Raw genomic sequence first — 22,195 nt, forward strand, 5'->3', positions numbered from 1 at the left:
CAAGTCTTTTTTAGCATCTAGTTGTATTTACTTTATGCAACTACCTCATAAAAAAGGTACCCAAAGAAAACTGCACAAAATTTAAGTTTGATCAGCATATCTATGGACATTTTGCTTGAATTAATATCCTTGGCCTACATGGCACCTTGTAACTAGGGTAAGTTCCCAGCAGAGCCATTCAAGTCCCTGTTTGGGATAGCGTTCCTCTTATCTGTACACAAAAGTGGATAATGGGGAGCCATTGCATGACTTCTATTGGAAAAGAAAACTCGTACCTTTTTCCGATAATCCCCATTTTTAGTACTTGTGCAGACAGCATCATAGTAATGCTATAACACCCCTTAAGACCACCATTTTTACCTTTTCAGTGGTGTCATTCTTTATGAGGTAGGACAAATGCTGTACAACAGTCAAAAGGATTTCCACTGTCTGTTCGCTGTGGAGGAACTGGAGGAGCCGAGCGACCAACTTCTTGCCCTTCCCAACTTGCAGAATTTGCAGAAACTCATCCTCTGACTCACTAAAGAAAATTAAGTTGATTAAATTGTGTGATATGTGAGCGCTGAACAGAGGCTTACCTATACTACACTCAGTAATTACTGAAATACATTTTTAGGACCCCCTAAACGAAAAATTACAACCCCTGGCAAAAATCATGGAATCACCAGTCCCTGAGGATGTTCCTTCAGTTGTTTATTGTTGTAGAAAAAAAGCAGATCACAGACATGGCCAAAAGCTAAAGGCATTTCAAATGTCAACTTTCTGGCTTTAAGAAACACTAAAAGAAATCAAGAAAAATAATTGTGGTGGCCAGTAACAGTTAGATTTATAGAACAAGCACAGGGAATAAATGATGGAATCACTCAATTCTGAGTAAAAAATTATGGAATCACCCTGTAAATTTTCATTACAAACACTAACACCTGCATCAGATTAAATCTGCTTGTTAGTATGTAGGTAAAAAGGAGTGATCACACCTTGGAGAGCTGTTGCAACAAGTGGACTGACATGAAGCATGGCTCCAACACCAGAGATGTCAATTGAAAAAAAAGGAGAGGATTATCAAACTCCTTAAAGAGGGTAAATCATCACGCAGTGTTGCACAAAATGTTGGTTGTTTAGTCGGCTGTGTCTAAAACATGGACCAAATACAAACAACATGGGAAGGTGGTTAAAGGCATACTGGTAGACCAAGGAAGACATCAAAGCGTCAAGACAGAAATCTCAATTTCTCATAAACCATCAAAGTACACGATATGGGGACAGCGCACCAAAGAGTATGAACGTGGGCAATCACCAGATCGCATAGGACATTTGAGTACACAAATTTTGGACACTGATGGACCTTTAAAAACCTATAAAAGTGGTGATATCAGATTGTCAATGGTTTCACAAATTTTGAGGTTTGTATGATGTTTTCGGACAAAGTGAACATCTAGCGCTCATTCATTTTGGCTTATGAAACTTACCAAGTTAAGACAACAGGACATAAACACCACATGTATTTAACAAAACATGCAAATTAAGTAGTGTTTTCCCCCCTCTTCCACATGTTTGGAAAGAGCAGCACACATTAGTTATGGTCATGTACTCTGGGATTTGAAGCATACATTAAGCACAGTCCATTTCAGGAGCAAGGGAGGGTGGCTATGTTCATACATAGTGAGACCATGGAGAACAAAGGTAGCCACCCTCTAACAGAAAGCTCGATCCCAGAAGAAAAAAAAAATTTACGTGGAGATTTGAAGGAGGCCGAGACCAACAACTGAGTTTTAAACAAGAGCTTGGTATCACTTTTAAGGCATTCTTAGAATCCCCTGTAATTGTCAAACTAGAAAACCAGACGATTTGAAAATATGTCCAACTGTCAAGCCCAAACTTACCATAAAAAAAGGACTTTATATCAAAACTTTTATTTTTAATGAATATGAAATGAAAAGAAAAAAAAAAAAAAAAAAAAGTAATAAAAAGTTAAGTATAACTAAAAAGGCAAAACTTTTTCAGTTCTGGAGAGAGGGGAGAGTAATAAGAATACCTGTCAGATTTTTATTTCTGTCTGAGCCCCGGTTATGGAGATTCATCCTCTCCATTTGTCCTGTTTACCATTAAAAGTGAAAGTAAATCCTATATTTTGGGCTGTACCAAGAAAGGCAACAGAAGAGACATTTTCAAATAGGAACACTAAATTTGGTGACCCAGGGGTCCCCAAGAAATTCCTTTTATTTGCAGGGATTTCCTCTCACTTCTGGTTTTAGTTATGGGACAGGAAGTGAAAGTAAAATTCTCCAATGGGGAAAGGAGGAAAAGAAACCTTACAACCCTCCCTTATGCTATCAAACACACACACCCCACACAGAAAATTATATTATACTTACCTCAATTTTCTTTTCCTGATGCCTATCCATGGCAGCATACTGAAGCTACTACATGTATGCTGTCATGAAGACACCTAAGCAAGCAAATCACCAAAAAGAAATGTACAGCTTTGCTAAAAAAGCAAATGTTCCAAAAAGTTATGCTTTTACACACAAGATAATCTATTTGTCAAAACAATGCCTTGGAATACCAAGACTCCAAGACTGGATCATCCGCCTGACTAGGAGCAAAAAAGTCCACTCAGCCTACATAAAAACTTAAAAAGTGGGTTCATGAGACAAATTGTCCAAAGCAAATTTATACTCCCATAAAACACTGTATAAAAATAATAACTGTGCAAAAATGCAGTAATATTGCACTTTGAAAAAGAAAGTTTGGAAATCCCACTCACTCTTCACAGCTGCACACTCCAATCTTCAGCGCTTCATAGATGCTTTGAACTTTGTAGCTCTGTTTTTGTTGGTAGCGGATGTGTTGGTCTTCAGGCATATGATGCATTTTTCTCTCAGTCTCTTCAACCTCCAGCAATTTAACGAAGAGCTAAAACCCAGACAAAAAGAACCTTTCTATCAGACATATGCAAGGGAGAGACTGGTGCCATGAAAGTCAGCTAAAACATCATTTTATGATTGCAGGTGAACAGTCAAAAAAGAAAATGCATTTTGGCCATCAGGCCTTAATCATGGCTAACAAATAAGCGACACAAAGCAGCTTAAATAGCGTAGACTAAATCATGTCAACCCCAAGGGCCACATGACTCAAAAAAAGGGGTAGCCACAAATATCAGAATATCAGAACAAAAAAAAAAAAAAAAAAAGGGATCACACACAAAAACATGTTTCTGCCAAAGCTAACCTTCAAAAGGCTTAGAAAGATAGAAAAGGGTGACAGAAAAGAGACCAAGGGGTTTATAGAGTCTGCCACTTTTTTTTTTTTTTAATTATGTGAGTTTTTTACTCTGTTTTGTGTAGGTTTGTTCCAAAGATGTCTGAATCCACTTATTGTTAACTGACTCACTACTTCTGCTGGAAGTCTGTTCCAAACATTGACTACTCTTGCTTCTCTGCATGCTGATTTAATAGCTTATATATAAAGTCATGACACAACAATCATGCACATTAGGAGCGGACTTCATTTGCTGCATGTCAGTGATCCAAAAGTCAAGGTGATGGTAGTTCTAGAACTACAAGCCGTAGTCGGCTGTCGGGTACTTGTAGTTCATTCATTCACAAAAGTCAGAGTGAATGAAAAACAAAAAACATTTAATAATGTAAAAAAGCCCACGAGTGGCTGTAGTAGGGAGAACAGGTTACATGTTCCACCCTAAAGACGAATCGAACATGCAACATGTTCCCAGAAGGTGAACTTATCCTTTAAAGTGGTTGTAAACCCTTACATATACCAAGTAAAAGAAGAAAAAACAGGCGAAGTGTAGACCTTATAACAATTTATGGCAGGAAACAAAGAATGAAAAACTCACATGAAGGTAGTTTAAAGGAGGCACATCCCTAAAAGCTGTCTCTTCCCTTACTATACCATCCAGGTGGCCAGAACAGCCTCACGAGTGGTGGAGACAGCTGCAGCATGAGCTTATGAAGCCCCTATGCCTCCAGACGTTTCTGGTGTGACGTCCTGTTAATGTGCCTGCTTTAAAACTACCTTCATGCTGGTTTTCTCTTCTTTCGCATGTCTTGGAGGTTGCGTCTACTCCCCCTTACAAGGTCAGCCCTGAATCTGTGAACTTCACACAAGAAGTGGCATACAAGAAGCAATATTCAAGGACTATTGCTACCATTGTGTAAGACTTTATATAACATTTGGAATGTTTTTTACTAGTGGTGAAATAGTGGAATAATTATATTAGACATGTTTATCTGCAGCCAGTTTTCCTGTAGAGCCTTCTAACCCCCCTTAACCCCCCCCCAAAAAAAAAAAAAAAAACAGATCAAAAGGTTTTACCTTTGAAATAATTTTTTCGGTAAAGCACACAAAGTTACAGTATAGCACAGTAACTTTTTAAATTACTTTTCAAGTTTTATAAGCTTGACCTGCCAACTCCTTATCTTAGAGATTTTTACTTTAGCCACAAGTGGGAGCAAACACTACCATTCATAATCACTTAACCCATTTACCCTCTTTACCCATTTTACCCATTTTAATTAGCTGGGATGATGCAATTGCTGTGCATAAGGTCATTCACCTCAGCACCAAAGCAAGCTGACAAAGTACACCGAGGCTGTGCAGGCTCATTTTTTTATTTTTCTAAATTAATTTATGACAGAACACATTTAAATAAGGCATTTAGACATAGGCCCCTGTAATGAGACCTGCACTCTTGGAGAAGCTGCAATGCAGAGTGGCAGATGGTGCCAGGAAACATTTACTCCCATTGTCCTCCCGTTATGTGGCTTTACTCCTACTGGCCAAATTCTGGCCCCCCCCAAACAGTGTTAAAGACAAAGAACTGGCCCTTTAAATGCTTGAGAATTTTGACTGTCCTAAAAATGTCAACTTTTTAGGAAGCATCACTTATGTTCCAGCTCCTCTCCTCCTGCTACTATGAAACAGCTGTCAAAAAGAAAGCCAATAATTGATGTGCATTACACAGCAGAAGTGGCTGTGAAATAGCTGCTCTGGGATAAAATGACACTTGCAGTAAGTCTGCAATTGTCATTGAGCAAACACAATGGATCAATGTATTGTGCAACTAAATTTACCATTTTATTTATATATAGATCAAAAGCTATGACCTTTGATTTTTTTTTTAAAGAAAATACTCATATATAACCCCCCCTTATTAACTCTTGTCTCCCCTTAGCTATTTTTCTTATTTACCACAAATTCTCTCAAATGTTTATGTTTGAAAAAAAAGTGCTGTATAACAAAAAAGTACATCTTTTGGTCTATAGAGCCTATTTTTTTGTAAAACAAAATTAGCCATACAAGTCTAGTGCGCCCCCCCCCCCCCCCCTCATAAAAAGATAAAGACAACATTATCGCCAAACAAGAGTTCTGGATCATTTTAAATTAGCTATCAGACTTTAGGACTATTGGAAGCTTGTAGGTGGTTTGCTGAATGCTTTTTATGCAAGATCAGCTTTAATTGTTGAGATAGGATCCAGTCACTTATGCCTGGTGTCTATACTGTCTGGTACTAAACTCAACGGGACCCTAGACTCTGTTCTGGTGAAATTGAGGTAACAAAGGGACAGCAACAGCCCGCTTTAAACCAGCAGCTCCACCGTGAGTTAATGCTAATATATATATATATATATATATAATGTAGCATTAACTCACGGTGGAGCTGCTGGTTTAAAGCGGGCTGTTGCTGTCCCTTTGTTACTTCAATTTCACCAGAACAGAGTCTAGGGTCCCGTTGAGTTTAGTACCAGACAGTGTAGACACCAGACACTTGAGTATCTTTTGCAATGCTTTAATATAGAGTAACTGAAGGAAGTAGCAGGAAAGAGGTAGAAGAGTTGCAGGGAAGTTCAAATACCTTTTCTTGATGTAGTGTTATAAATTAGAATCTGGTAGATGAATGTACTCTCCTTTTAGAGTTGAATCTTTGCCCGGATAGGTCTCTCTCTCTCCATCTCTCTATCTCTATCCACACATACATACATACATACATACATACATACACACACACACACCTTCCTAAATCCTGCTGCACAGAACACAAATGTACACAGACTTAAACCATATAGTATAGTCAGCATTTTAAAAAGAAGAAATATTGACTAACCTTTTCAATGTGTTTGAGCACCCTGAGCCTCTGGTAACCAAGAGCTTTCATATCCTGAAAGAAGGAAAAAAAAAATATAGCAAAAAGATAAATACAAAAGTCATGTGCATATTAACGGCTAGTGTATACAAGTATTCAGATGCATGGGACGAGTTTTCCATGCATTCACACTGATCAAGTATTTTAAAGTCCTAAATTAAAGTGCATCATTCTAAACCCAAGAACAAACCTTTATGCTTGACAAGTTATTAACCGCTTGCTGTCCAGCTTACGCAAATTAAATGTCCTGCTCAGCAATCACATATACCAAGATCATGGATGCAGGTGATTGGCTTTCCAGTAAAAAGATTTGAGCGGCTTTACATCCACCCAGTCACTTTTACTTCGAAGGGGTCCCAACATTACTGGGCTCTATCATTCCACCTGGGAAAGCCAGAGACTGCTGTAAGCAGTCGGGTCAGCTGCACACAGAGGAGGAACATCTGTTGCACCCCCCCCCCCTTTCTGATGAATAAAGCTGGAAACCATGAGGATATTTCATCACTTACAGTTTCAGTGATGTGTCTACCTGGCTGGTACAGCCACAATCTATTTGATCAAATGCTTTGAAGAGCAGGGGGAAGTATTGCGGGATCTAATAGGCCCCTGTCTCAAAGATCTCTGCCCAAGGGGCTACATTGCTGACTTTGTTATAGACAAGGGGCTTTTCACACACTGCTAGAAATAAAGTATTAGAATAAATGCGGTGGGGAAAAAAAAAACAAACAAAAAAAAAATTAAATGCAACCCTGTCCCCATGTTCGCAGGAAATTGCAAGCGCACACGCCACGCATATGTAAACAACGATTGCAAAACATGTGCAGTATTGCAATAATTCTAGTGCCACGCTACAAAGGCTTTTAAAACTTCCCCTATGGACAATTTTAGGTACCACAGTTCGTCGCCATTTTACAGACATGCTCAAATTTTAAATCTCGACATGTCCGGAATCCATTTACTCGACGCAACTTTTTCCCCCCAAAAAATGGGCGTTTTATTACCCCTCTGTGCATAAGTATTTTTCCTAAAAATTTGTTGCATTTGATAAAAGACGGCTGAATAAATATTGTGCGACAAAAAAAAAAATAAAAAAATAAAATATTGCAACAGCCACCATTTGATTCTTCAGGGTCTCGACTTTCAGAAAATATAATGTAGCAATAACTCTCGGTGGAGCTGCTGGTTTAAGCGGGCTTGTTACCTTCACTCTCCTTCCCTCTGTTTCACCGTCACCGGGTCTAGGGTTCCGTTGAGTTTACCTCCAGATGATACAAGCACCAACACTTGAGTATGTTTTCAATGCTTTATTGAACAATTAACGAAGGAAGTAGCAGGAAAGAGGCAGAAGGGAAACCGCAGGGAAAACTCAAATACCTTTCTGTAGGATTCTTGACAAATGTCCTTTGGAGTTGAATATTACAGTGGAATGCGCTCCCCTCGTGGGACACACTCTTTGCTCGCCTGGATAGGCCTCTCTCACTTGCCTAGCAGCCAGTACGTAGCACGAACAAAAGTCTCTACCACAGACTTGCTTGGAATAAACCCGTACGATGCTCTGCCACAGGATGTATTGGTTTTGTGGTGAATGTCAGTCACAGTGCTTGAACCTTTAAGCCAAACCCGGCAACACTATGCTGTAAAGTTACTTTACTGTCCTCCAACCGAGTCACCAGGCCCCTCTCCAGACCAGCACTCTGCATGATCCTTCCATGACGGGTCCTCCCCTGGGATCTCCTCGGTTGTCCAGCTTCTTCACTCTGGATAGACAGCTCAGGACCATTCCTCGGCTGCTGTGGTAGACCTCAGACAAGCTTCTGGGCCCACCCATGCGCCGCGGGCCTCCGGAACGGAGGACCACGAGGTAGCACTCTAACGCATACCTGTCGGCCAGGAGGGCCAGCAGGTGGCTGTAAAAAAACGACTAAAACATGGCGTCTGTCCCATAAATACCCTCTCCCAGAATCCCACTCGGAGGACCACCTCCACCGAGTTGTCTCCGGGACAGAAGAGCACCCATACGCTTTGACACAATGCCTTTCCAACACTAGTCGATAGTAACGACACCCACCGGCCCAGTAAGGAAACACATGCAACGTCAGCCAAGCTGGAACAGAGGCAAATCTAACTTCCCCTAATGAGCAATTTACTAAATTTACCTATCAGATGGTAGATCGCAAATCTACCAGCGCTACATAATATTTGGGGGTTCCATGTTATTTTCCAGCAAAAAAAAAAAATGCTGATTTTCAAAATGTATGCGAAAACTGTAGGCAAACCTTTATATAAATCACACTTAAAGACCTTGTTGCCAGACTAATCCTTTCAAACAATCTTGCCATAATGTGCATTTTAAACATGTCATTTACCTGTTAAAGCCTCCCTTGCCCAGACATCCAAAGCCTTAAAGAGGGAGTCCACCTAAACCGCCTAAAAAAAAAAAATATATATTAAATGCCAGCAGCTACAAATACTGCAGCTGCTGACTTTTAATAAATGGCCACTTACCTGTCCCAGGGTCCAGCGATGTCTGCAGCCGACGCCGAGAACCCGCTCGGTTCTCGGCAGCTGCCGCCGCCATCCTAGGTGAGGGAATCAGGAAGTGAAGCGTTGCGGCTTCACTTCCCGGTTCCCTACTGCGCATGCGCGAGTCGCGATGTGCATCGTAACTGGTCCCCGCTATCTCCTGGGACCTGTGTTTTTCCCAGGAGACAGCGCGGAGGGACAGGAAAAGGCATAGACTCCCATGGAAGTCTATGCCGGAAGTGGGTGCAAATACCTGTCTTAGACAGGTATCTTCACCCCCCTCCCCCCTGAAAGGTGCCAAATGTGACACCAGAGGGGGGGAGGGTTCCGAAAAGCGGAAGTTCCATTTTTGTGTGGAACTCCGCTTTAAGAATAGATTGCTTTTAGCCATACATGTGTAGCATTCAAACAAGCAGCAGTAAAAACACAACCACTATATAGGTCTGCCCTCAACCCTAAACCTATGGAAAATACATAGAATTAAACTAAATTAAAAAAATAAATAAATAAAATACATTTTGTAAGGATTCTGGAGCAGTGCAACAGAATATTGGTATTAAAAAAAAAAAAAAAAAAAAAAAAAAACACACCATAACAAAAGAAATGAGTAGATCGTTTTCAGAATGGCACAGATAGCAGCTCGTTTTTGCTTACTTTTACAAAGGACGTCAGTAAAAACATTTCAAACAAATCTAATACTTGCCTCATCTGGCATTACATGGGAAATGGCATCTATAGCCCTCCTGGGGCTATAGCAGGTTGAAACTGCCACCTGTCCAAGAGACCCTTCGAAGTGAACCACTAAAAGTAAAAAAATTAAAAGCCATGGATAAACTTTCAAATGTACAAGCAAAATCTCTTTTAGCTGTCTTTTTGGCTATCAGACACTTGTAAACCCAAAAACAAAAAAGGAATATATTGTGCCATACAATGTATACAAAAGATACGAGATTGTATGTATTAGATGTATTTTGTATTTTATACAAAAGATACGCTGCGCCAAGGTGAAAATATTATTCTGGAGATTATTAATGCATATGCGGTATACTGAAAATACAGCATAAGCGGCTTATCCAGCCACAGCAAGGCACAAAGGAGATAGAGATATATATAGATATAGATATAGATATACTCCTTCAATAAAAATCAATGTGTCACAGTAGTGTCTTCTGCCCCACTTAAAATCACTCCCCCCCCCCCTCACAGTAATATCCTTTACCACCCCCACACACAGTATTGTCCTTTAATCCCCCCCAAACATGGTAGCATCCTCTGACCCCACCATCAACAGTAGCGTCCTGTGCCTTACCACTGTAGTGCCCTCTGCCGCCCCCCCCCATAGCAGGGTCCTCTGCCCTCTTCCACAGTAGTGTCCTCTGCTACCCCACAGTAGTGTTCTCTCCCTCACCCCCAATAGCAGTGTCCTCTGCACCCCCAATAGTGTCCTCTATAGTGATTTCCTCTGTCGCCCCCCCAAAGTGTTGACAGCTCACAGCTGTAGATAGCTCTCTCCTACCTTACAGCGGCTGTACATCAGCAGAGTGAGAGGCAGCACAGTGCTGGATAGAAAGCGGGACTGGGAGCTGGTTTAGTTAACCTCTTATGTTAACAATCCGATGATTGGTTGGCAAAACCGCCTAGCAACCAATCACCTGTTGGTTAACTTGCAAAGTTAACTAAAGCAGCTGCCATGCTCCCGCCCTCCATCCAGCCAGCACAGTTATGCCTCACTCCGCTCTGCACACAGTCCTGATCGTGATCTGTTGGCTTCCCACAATTGACAGGTAGATTGCAATTAATGGGTTGCCAACCCTGACACATGTCCGTTTACACTCACCTCTCGATAGAGAATCGGAGGTTCCGCAAAAAAATAAATAAATAAAACACCAGACAGGCGGAATGGATCAGACCACTCATGTGAAAGGGGCCCAAGTAAGGCTAAAATTTAGTTTTTGGCTGTGCTGTACTCAGTGGAGTAGCAATCTGTTTTTGGTCTGATCAGGTTTCCCTAAGCTTGGTCATTGATTGCTCCTGCCTGTCTCTCGAAGAAGCTTCCAGAAATCGCTCAGAGGGTCAACCACTGACGTTATGAATATTTATCTGGCCTTTACCAAACCTGAAAGGAGGCACCCATAAGGTGGCTGGAGAGAGGATAAAATGTTTGGGAAGCCTGTTAAGCATTCATATCCTGGGGCTGTTGCACCTGGGATGCAGCCTGTACATTGGAGTTGCTATTTGGGCCTTAGCATGTGCTTGGCTGAGGACCTAAAGGAGATCTGATTGAGACCCTCTTGCTGGGGGGTATCACCCGCAGAGACCGATCTGGAGAGGGATCCTTTACTTCCTCTCTGAAGAATGTCACATGGAGTCTGGGTGGCAGACCTTGGGCTTGGAGTAAGACTTTGCATATGGATCCCAGGTGTGCACGTGCTGGGTGATCTAAGTGCCAGAGATTGCTTTAAGGCAGGGGTCTCAAACTGGCAGCCCTCCAGCTGTTGCAAAACTACAAGTCCCATGAGGCATTGCAAGGCTGACAGTTACAAACATGACTCCCACAGACAGGCATGATGGGACTTTTAGTTCCGCAACAGCTGGAGGTCCGCCAGTTTAAGACCCCTGCTTTAAGGACTGGGACTGCTTGCATAGAGTTACAGATTAGCTGGCCAATCCCTCCTACCCCAGCAGCAAAGGCTGTTACAAGGGGATTTTGTCTAAAGTTTATACTCCTGACAATTCCTCTTGACGTTTTTGGAGTATCCTGCACCCTAGCCCACTCTTGATTGCTGCAATAAAATTACAAAAGCATCCCCAATAATGAGGCAGTGTTATCGGTGTGTATGGAACTGTGACAGGCTCTGAACTAGCAAGGAAAACCCGAGTTCTCACCGCAGGAACCCCCTTATGGGGGAGGGGTGGCGCAAGTGGCACACAAAGTTAGACAAGTTTATAAGCATCATACCAGATTCATAGGTCTCTGCTTTCTGGATATACGGAGTAACAAGTTTAGGGGGATCCTTCTTTTTGCGTTCACCCAAAAATTCTTCCTCGGCCAACCGCCGCTCCAGTCTCTCATAGTAGGTCTGCATCCGAAAAAAAAAGTTCCAAGATTTTAACCACTTCTTCTATTTTGCTATGTGGGCATTTGTAAGAAGACCATAGCAGGTCACAGATTTTTTTTTTTTTTTTTTTTTTATTAACGTAGATCTAAACCCCAAAAAATGTTCTAAATAAATTGCAGTTAATCAGTCCTTTGATGTAATGGCTGAATTTACTTTAAAAAAGGATAAGTTCACACCTTTTAACAAAAAAAAAAAAAAAAAAAAAAATGCACTTTTTTTGCAGGTAAAAAAAATATGCATTTACTATTTTGTTTTAGGAGCCTGGATAGCATTGCACCAGCTAGTGCCATGTAGGTTTCCTGCAGACTGTCAGTGTAAGCTACAGGGGTGTTGCTGGGTGGAAAAAAAGACCAGGGGCTTCAGCCCTCAGGTATTCTTGAAAACCCCTCCCAAATTTTAAAGTCCAGCTCAAGCATGGCATCATTAGGGGGGGTAGGCTCACTTGCTGGTTGCTGCCTGGCTGGGCTGTGGCCTGTTCGTGTTGTCCGGTGGGCCTCAGTGACAGCACAGAAGTCTGGGCTGAGGGCTCACTTGAGCTGGCTGTGGAGTGTGAACTAGACATGTGCGATTCTTTTAGTTCCAAATTCGTTTAACGAATTTAGACAAATTCGTTAATGCAGAAATTCGAAAATCCAAAAAAAGAATGAAAATCCGAAAATTCAAAAGAACGAAAATCAGAAAACAAAAATCAAAAACATTTTAAAAAACCTGAAAACCTGAAATGGCTAATAACTTAAAGGGGTTGTAAAGGCATTTTAAAAAATAAACAAACATGTTATACTTGATTCCACTGTGCAGCTCGTTTTGCACAGAGTGGCCCCGAGCCTGGTCTTCTGGGGTCCCTCAGTGGCTGTCTCAGCTCCTCCCCGCAAGAACTAACCACCTTCATGCGAGCTCTCTCGCATGGTGGTTAGTTCTTGCGGGCACGCTCCCATGATACAGCCGGCGGCTATAGCCGCTCACTGTATCACTCGGCCCCGTACCGCGTCATTGGATGTGATTGACAGCAGCGCGAGCCAATGGCTGCGCTGCTGTCAATCCATCCAATAAACGGCGAACGGCTGACGGGAGAAGAGGACAACGGGGGCGAGCGCAGCAGGTGAACGGGCTCAGGTAAGTAAAACGGGGGGGGGGGGCGGTATTATCAGATGTTTTTTCACCTCAATGCACAGTATGCATTAAGATAAAAAAAAAAAACGCAAACCTTTACAACCCCTTTAACTATTACTAACTATTAAATATTGGGAATTGGACTTTCCTTTCAAAATTTGGCTTTTAGTGAACGTAACGAATATGAATTTATCTGAAGTTACGAATTATTCGAAATAACGAATGCCATATCTAAACGAATGGAACGTAACAAACACTAATAAATCATAATAAAAATGTATTGTAAACAGCATTGTATCCTCTATTAAACCAACATGAAAATAGTGAACCCAATAGTGGCGCTGAAAAACTAATAAAATATAAATAAAACCAAAATGTGTAACATAACATATGTAAATATAGAGTAATGTTTTAAGTGTTCACCACACCGTCTGAAAAGTAATCAATATCAAACTTATTAATTTGCAACAAGTGAAACTCCTACATAAGCAAGAGTTAACATCACACTATCAAGTGATCACAGAATTCTAATAGCAAACTTCAAAAGTGCTGAAATAATATGTGATATTACTCTAATATGACCCTGTGATAAGTGAACAAAAAGTCTTAATGTGAACAGCTCTTGTGCAAACTAAAAAGTCCTTAAAAGATAAAAACAATCCAAGGAAGTGAATCCGGTAAGTTATCTATACCTCCACCACACCTCCGTGCAAGTGATTCCACTCCCCGTAAGAAAACGCACTCACCAGCTTAATATGCCTCACACTCTCATGTTTGGCTGAAATCACTGTTAAACCACACCAAAGGGGTTATAATAATCTCCAAACTCCAGCCGTGAATTTCCAGAATTGCTTCACATGTAAATAATAAAAAAGTGCTCCACTAGTGTAATAACGTAAAACCAATTTTAATAAAATATTGCGTAATCACCATTGCACTCACATTAATCAAATTTAAACCAAGCAGAAATCTATCACAACAAAAGAAAACTTCTATGCAATTTCAAAGTGATGTATTGCGGTCGCGGCGGACCCAAGGTGCGCAGTAGCCGAAGATGCTCTCACCCACTCAGACCCGAGCTCCCACTTCCTGGTGCGGCGTCTCTTGTCACAGCGTATTACGTCACATGTTGATTGCCGTACAGCCACGCCACACATTTTGGATTTATATTTTATTAGTTTTTCAGCGCCACTATTGGGTTCACTATTTTCATGTTGGTTTAATAGAGGATACAATACTGTTTACAATTTTATCTAGTTAAAGTGGCAGCTTCAGGTATCACAGTAGTTTGATCCAGGAGTGCAGTGGTTGGAGTACAAGTATAGGAGTGCTCAGCTTGAGAACCATCAGTTTTTGTAATAAAAATGTATTTAGTTTCGTTCCATTTGTTTAGATGCGGCATTCTTTATTTTGGATAATTCGTAACTTCAGATACATTTTTATGTTCACTAACAGCCAAATTTGAAAGGAAATTCCAATACCTATAATTTAATAGCTAGCTATTAGTTATTTAGAATTTGAGATTTTCCCTCATGTTCAGATTTTCCAAATTTATGTATTCCGAATTTACAAAAAAAAAAATAAAAAAAAAAAAATAAAAAAAAAAAAAAATTTAATGAAATTATTTTTTGGCAGTGCACATGTCTAGTGTGTGCTTCTATGGCCTGTTGCTGTGCTGTCCCGCAGGCGGTGGACCGTAGCATAGAAGATGCATAGGGGAGGGCTTTAAAACAGACCCAGAGGCTGGAACTGGAGGGAGGCCACACTAAAGCCGGTGTAACCTGCCACCCGCCCCCCCCCCCAATAAATTATTCATTCGGTTTATGCCATTCTCGTTCTGGGAACTGCCTGGTGAGTGAGCAGTGATGTGTGCAAACTGCATACTATAGCCCCAGGGCCAGACTGGGAATGAAAATCAGCCCCATAGCATTATTATACCAGCCCAACAGTATAACGTCATTTTCTTGTTCATAAAAGGGAAAACCATGCATTTTAACCACCTGGCATCCGCGCTATGGCCGAATGACGGCCACAGCGCGGACCTGAATTGCTGGGAGGCTGTCATATGACGGACTCCCCTGTGCACACACTGCGCGCGCTGTGATCACCGAGTCACTGAGACTCGGGTGATCACCGATCTATGGAAGGGGCCGGTCCCGGCCCCTTACCATGTGATCAGCTGTCAGCCAATGACAGCTGATCACATGATGTAAACAAAAGATCGGTAATCATTTTTTTTTCTACTCACGCTGACAGCGTGAGTAGAAAAAAAAGCCAATCACCGGCTCAGATGTCAGGGACATTGGTCCCGAAGTGGAAGAGGCACATCTGCCTCATCAGTGCCATCTAATAGTGCCACCTAACAGTGCCCACAAGTGCCAGCTATCAATGCCCACCAGTAGTTCCAATCAGTGCCACCTAGCAGTGCTGCCTATCAGTGTAACTGATCAGTGCCCATCACTGCGGCCTCGTCAGCGTACATCAATGGAGAAAAATTATTTGTTTTAAATTTTTTTATAACAAAATATTAAAAAAAATTAAATTTTTTTTTTTTTTTTTTTTTTTTTTTAATTCAGTTTTTACATTTTTTTTAACAAAAAGTAAAAACTGCAGAGGTGATCAAATACCACCAAAAGAAAGCTCTATTTGTGGTGAAAAAATTATAAAAATTTCATATGGGTACAGTGTTGTATGACCTCGCAATTGTCATTCAAAGTGCGTCAGCGCTGAAAGCTGAAAATTGGTCTGGATAGGAGGGGGGTTTAAGTGCCCTGTAAGCAAGTGGTTAAAAGCACATTTGAAGAGTGCATTATACTGGCCAGTGCCCATCAGCTCAGCCTTACCAGTGCATGGGGAGAGGGGGGCCACTGGTTTACACAGAGCATGGATCTCCCACTTAGCAGGCGCAGCCGCAATGTCACACTAAGTCCCGCCTACTGGACCGGCTCCTACGATGGACGTCACACATCCCAGCATTCGACCAGTGCGATGTGACATCCATCATAGGAGCCGGGACTTCGTATGACTATCCTGCTATGACAGTCCAGCCCTGTACAGCCCTGGGTTCTCGGGCAACCCCAGGCCTTAATTGTCAATCAACATTACGAGCCTCAAGGCTTTTTTTGGGGGCCCGTTCAGGGCTATAGCCCAGGTCAGCGCCCCCCTCCCAACTCCACTGGTAAGCTGTCTGCCCATACATCATAAGGGCAAGCAGTTTTACACTGACCGGAAGAATCCATGAACTACCACAGCACTCAACAGCACCATAGTAGTTCACTGAGAACAACCTGAAACCTCAAAGGCTGTCGGTACTTGTTGGTCGTTGATTCTTAGGGATCTGTAAATCAATGATGCAGCTGTTTGGGCAGAGCCCCGCACTACCGCGTTCTCTTTAAATTGTGGTAGCGAGTACGGGGAGAAGATCCCCAGCTTATGGCCACAAGAAGTGGGGGGATTGGTTGGAGAGGGGGTCAGATACTAAACATGCCAATCCCCAAATATGGGTGTAACAAGTTTAGGATGGTGAATTTACCCTTTAATTTCAGTTTCCTCTCCATGAATTTTCACCCAATCCATTGTCACTTCCTAATCTAGGGTGACCATGCCTTTTCACTGCACTGTTATCTATAGATTATCAGATGCAGCCTGCACTGCAGAACACCTCTCCCTCACAATTATATAACTGAGCACTGAGGTATCTGTTGAGTACACAGGATGTAACAAGGATACTGCATACCGCTTAACATTTTGAGATGGGAATGAGGGACACCTATCAGCAAAAATATGCAGGCATAGGTCACACCCCTTGCCACGCCCCCTTAAAGGAGAAATGTACAAAAAAAAAACAAGGATTGGTTAAACCCACAAGTGCTTTTTACCACTATTCCTTTATATTGGCTTTTGGAATTGACAAATGCAGCCATTTAGAAATTGGATGAAAGGTTTAGCACTGGGAAACACGTTTTGATGGATAAAAAGTGCATTTTATACACAGCTATATAGATCAGACCAAAATGAGGGACGAATGAGGAGAAATGAGGGACAGAGGGACTTTGTTCCAAATCAGGGACAGTCCCTCGAAATTAGGGACAGTTGGGAGCTATGGATGCTGGATTCCTAGTAAGATCACCAGGCATTTTTCCATACTTGAGCCTAGCTTCACACTACTGCGATGCGATGTGATATACTGCAAATTTGATCCCTTTTTGGTCCCGTGTGAGGTGCGAATTTACTGCAATTTTACCGTGAATTTCAGGAGGCAGACAGTGAACAATCCACAGAGATGTCAACTGTGGGCTGCAAGTTTACAGCACGTTCAATTGAAGCCTATGAAGATAAAATTTGCACTGCACCATAGGAATTTGCATCGCACCTGCAGTCAACACGCACAGGACTTTTTTTTTTTTCTTGCACCAAATAAGCAACGCATAGATGTGAACCAAAGCCATGGAATACTATGCTTTTTACATGACCTGCGAATCTGTGTTCCTAAACGCATCAAACCCGCTGTAAATTCGCATCAGTGTCAAGTTGTGAACCCAGGCTGAAGGTACTTTTTTCCCCAATGATACCACCACATGTAATATTTACATTTACTTAACTCCATCCTTACCTTAAGTCTTACATTTGTACAGGCTCCTCTCTCCTGTCCTGAAATTGCTTACTCTGATTTCACTAAACACTGAGCTTTTTACAGTGTGCATTAGAAGCAAATCAAAACAGAGGCAACCTTATTTCCTGGATGGAGGACGTTCATCTAGCACTTTCTTCCTCAGCCCTTCTGTCCCTTTCATTCATTGGATTTCAGTTCTTAAAGCCCACATTAACACCTGATCATTTTGTTGTGCAATCCACAAAGCACAACAATGGGCAAGATAAAGAAACACATTCTCAATGGGCTCGTTTATACCTGAGTAACGTGTTGCTTGTAGTTTGAGTCAAAAGTACGTGAACTTCTTTAGGGCAGAATCACACATTCTGGCACCACAGACTTGAGGAGCGCCTGAAAAACACATGTTAAATAGATTTTTCAGGCAGTCCCATGAAAGTCTCTGGTGCCAAAAATACGTGACTCTACTCCTGCACTAGAAGTCGTATGTACTGTAAAACCGTGTGAAGAATTCATGTATAAAACATGCAAAAAAAAAAAAAAAAAAAAAGGGCCTCTAAAACCTTGCTATACTCACTTAAGGTGTGAATAGTGTCTTAATCATGAAGGCTCAGCATCAAGTGTGTCGGCAGGGCCAGCTCTGATACCAATCTTGAAGGCAGCTCACAGTGTCAAAGACCGTTTATTTATATTGGTTTTTCAGTAGTGTAAATCAAGAAACACTATTGCTTGCAGAGCACAAATGCATAGCTCCCAACTGTCCCCGATTTGGAGCAATGTCCCTCATTCGTCCCTAATTTTGGTCTGATCTATATAGATGTATATAAAATACACTTTATATCTTTCAAAAAGTGTTTTCCAGTGCTAAACCTTTCATCTGATTTCTAAATTGCTGCATTTGTAAATTCTAAAAGCCAATATAAAAGGAATAGTAGTGGTAAAAAAAAAAGCACTTTTGGGTTCAACCAATCTTTTTTTTTTTTTTTTGCACAATTCTCCTTTAAAAAAGGGGTGTGTCCTATACCTGCATACTTCTGCCGATAGGTGTCCCTCATTCCCATCTCAAAATGTTAAGCGGTATGCAGTATCCTTGTGACATCCTGTGTACTCAGATACCTCAGCGCTCAGTTATATAATTGTGAGGGGGAGGTGTTCTGCAGCGCAGGCTGCATCTGATAATCTATAGATAACAGTGCAGTGAAAAGGCATGGTCACCCTAGATTAGGAAGTGACAATGGATTGGGTGAAAATTCATGGAGTGCTCACCCACTAACTAACATTTTTAATTTTACAGAAACCAGCACACTCAAAGCTATAACCATATGATATTTGTAGTTGACTGTAGCAGATGGGCAAATCTAGAATTCCGAGCAGTTTTGCCATACAAGACGTTGGCCAGGGACACAACTCCCTGCTGGCCACTCTGAAAAAGCAATTCTGTTTGAATTGGCTTTTAACCTCCCATCGCCTCCACTGTACCTGGTAGTAATAGTCATCTAAATGTGGGTTTTCACTTTGTAGCTGGATCATTTGCAGCTTGATCACCCATTCCTTCTCCTTCTGAGACATTATATTTGCATAAGGATCAGGTCTACTATCCCACTGCTTACGGCTGGAGCTGGAACAAACAAAAAAAAAACAGAACAGCTAGAGACTTCTCTGAGCAGATCAACTTTGCATGGTCTATAGTACTAATTGTAGAAGGGTATGGTTTATTTTAAGTTAGGTCATGTCCTCAGTGTTGCACAATGTCCCTGTCAATCTCTGGTTGGGTTTGTACAACCTGTAAAAAAGTGAGGTGGGAAGTAGACCTTGGGAGGGACACCTTTCTGAAAAGAGGCACCTCCCATTTAGGTTATTGAGGGATTTGTCCCTTTGTGAAATGGGAGTTTAGAACAGGTAATAATAACGCTTAGCTATTGAAGCAGAAGAATTCTGCTAGTAGCAATGGGCCTTGAGTTTTTCCTGTTGGACAAATCATCAACATTTGCCTGTGAAGCAACAGCATTGAATGTTGATAAGCTATAGGTTGGATGTTTTATGAGGAGTAAAAAAAATATAATTTAGGCAAATATCCTCCAGTCCATACATTCTTTTGGGAAGTTATGCTCTTGAGAAGAGATTCTGCTTGCGGAGAAGTATAAGGAATGGAATGTGTCTGAATTAATCAAGTTCTAGCACACTGATTAGTCACCCTGGTCTTGAGGTCCCCAACCTTAATCAATTCAGTGTCACGTAGTTGGTCCTGGGGCATGAGCTTCCCCCATCAATCAAGTACAGAAGAGTTGAAAGTTAAGGCACTTGGTTTTGGGCATCATTAAATGGAGTCATTATGTCCTAAGAATTAAGGAGTTAAAGCTCAGTGAAAAAGTCCAACCCTGTAACATGAAGCTCAAAGGGTAGCCTGGTAAATCCTTCATTGTCAAACTGGAAAACCAAACAAATCCTACATATCACTTAAATAATTGACAATTTTGTTACAGTACTGTGGACAATCGCCCTATCAAATAATTTCAGAGAACCAACAAAAAGTATTGGGTTCAAAACTTTTGGACGGCATGTTAAGCATCCTTGATATTCTTCCTAGTAATGGGTATTGATAAACAGTAATAGGCAGGAGCATATTTACACTTCATGCTGCAGTGAAGTCAGTCTTTGACCCCCTTGTTCAGCAGTGTGTGTTGGCCCCTTGATTCCTTTTTCCACAATCCCCAGGACTCCTGTACACACCCATGGGACATACACTCCACTGTTAGCTACCTTGAGAGACAGCGCATGATGGGACAGCAGTGACTGGGATTTATCATTTGTAATCATGTGGGGGAATCCTCTGTTCTCACCATGCGGGAAGCTGCAAGCATGCAGTTTCATCTTAAGCCCCAGTCACTGTGGGCACACATCCCTGGGAATCCAAAACAGACTCCTACCTCCTGTCTGTGGAGCCTCTATGGAGATTCATGGTAGGCCACCTGGGCAAACAGGTATGGGCAATTTCCTTGTGAGAGGTGTTACCTCCTCCCCTGTACAGCAAGTAATTGTTTGCACTAGACTTGGACCCCTTTCACAAAGGCATTTTTCAAGCACTAAAGGGCTAAAAATAGAGCCTGAAAACGCCTCCCCTGCAGGCCCAGTGTGAAAGCCTGAGTGCTTTCACACTGGTGTAGTGCGCTTGCAGGACCTTAGAAAAGGTCCTGCAAGCATCTTTGAGGTGTATATACACTCCACCGCCCCTGCCCATTGAAATTAATAGGCAGCGGCGCTTTAACCCTTTTTCAGCTGCTAGTGGGGGTTAAAAGCACCCCACTAGTGACCGAAAAGTGCAGCTAAAACGACAGTAAATCGCCACTAAAACTAGCGGCGCTTTACCATCAACCCCTACACCACCCCAGTGTACTGTTTGCTACTAGTGCTCTCTTTATTCTCTGTTCTTGTAGATAGATACTGTTATTCCCTATTGTGCTGCCACCCAGTGGCTTTTGTGGGAACTACCCTAGGACTTCTTGTACTACAAAAGATGCACTGCCTATTATGCTTTGTCATATTGTTTGCACTGCCTGTTATACTTTGCACTTGCTGCATATCCCCAGGGGTCAAGTCCTGAGAAAAAAAAAAGTGCAGGAACGCACTCAAGATCCCCCCCCCCCCCCCCCACCTCAAAAATAAATATATATTATATTAAATATATATTATATTAATACACACACACAGCCTTACCAAAAAAGTGACAGCTTTGGTCAGCGCCGTTGTACTAACAATCTGCTGTTAGAGCACAGCTGAGGAGATTTCTGTACTGACAAGGGGACAGGCACAAACCCCCCGCAGCACTCTGGTCAGTGCTAATCTGGAGCCAGACTGCTGCTGATTTCTCAGCATGCTTATCTGACAGATGTCGGCTGAATGGCCGACTTCTGTCGGACCAGCTGCCATACACAAAGGCGGAATGCTGGTCATTTTTTATTGAACAGGCTGATGTTGCCTGACATTTGCCCTGTGTGTACTAGGCATTCTCATTCGGCTAATACCTTCACATCACAATGCTGCCCTAGGAATAACTTGACAAACTTTTATACAAGCATTAGGTCATGATTAGATTAGTAAACTGAATTAGAATACACGGTAGGGAGTCAACAAGCGGTCTGCTTTGTATTCACAGCTAAAACCTCAAGAGAAAGAAGAGGGGGTTTCATATTTATTCAATTGCACCGAGTCCTTAGCCTCTAGAAGACACAAATTATAATAAAGGTTATCACATTTTACTTTGAGGCTGAGGGCTGCCCGTGCACCGTTCACCTTTAATCCTGCTGCCCCTGAGAGTCGATAAGGTTAATAATCACCTTTATAAAAAAATAGGCATCTGCAGGCCTAGCTGTCACCTGATAAATCTATTTCTAGGAGTTTTCCATAAGAAAAATCTTGAACAGCAATTGTGTCCATGGCAGGTTACCAAAAGATCATCCTAGCTGTATACAGTATTACTGAAAGATTTTGGGGTTGGATGACAGCTGAAAGGAACTCAAAATGTATGAAACATTTTTTGGAAGTAGCACCACAAATAACACCACAAAAATCTCAACCAAGTCATGAAGTAATGTACCGGTAATACAATTATATAAGTCCACTTTGCCATTTTTGTCCTAGACAACTTAGAGCCATTATAGCCCTTCACAGATC

The 22,195-nt window shown here is 41.8% G+C and overlaps 1 protein-coding gene across 1 annotated transcript in view; it reads right to left on the reverse strand.

Moving 5' to 3' along the window:
• The window catches only part of PATL2 (PAT1 homolog 2), a 73,166-nt gene that overhangs the window by 12,989 nt on the left and 37,982 nt on the right, over positions 1-22,195 (reverse strand). Inside the window, exons 10-15 of the mRNA XM_073617169.1 lie at positions 19,004-19,142; positions 11,646-11,766; positions 9,390-9,487; positions 6,125-6,178; positions 2,768-2,916; positions 361-520 (exon numbers count right to left, since the gene is read on the reverse strand). Coding sequence (XP_073473270.1) covers positions 361-520; positions 2,768-2,916; positions 6,125-6,178; positions 9,390-9,487; positions 11,646-11,766; positions 19,004-19,142 — 721 coding nt within the window. The remainder of the gene's footprint in view (positions 1-360; positions 521-2,767; positions 2,917-6,124; positions 6,179-9,389; positions 9,488-11,645; positions 11,767-19,003; positions 19,143-22,195) is intronic.

This window comes from Aquarana catesbeiana, linkage group LG02, assembly GCF_042186555.1.
Source record: "Aquarana catesbeiana isolate 2022-GZ linkage group LG02, ASM4218655v1, whole genome shotgun sequence".
NCBI lineage: Eukaryota > Metazoa > Chordata > Amphibia > Anura > Ranidae > Aquarana > Aquarana catesbeiana.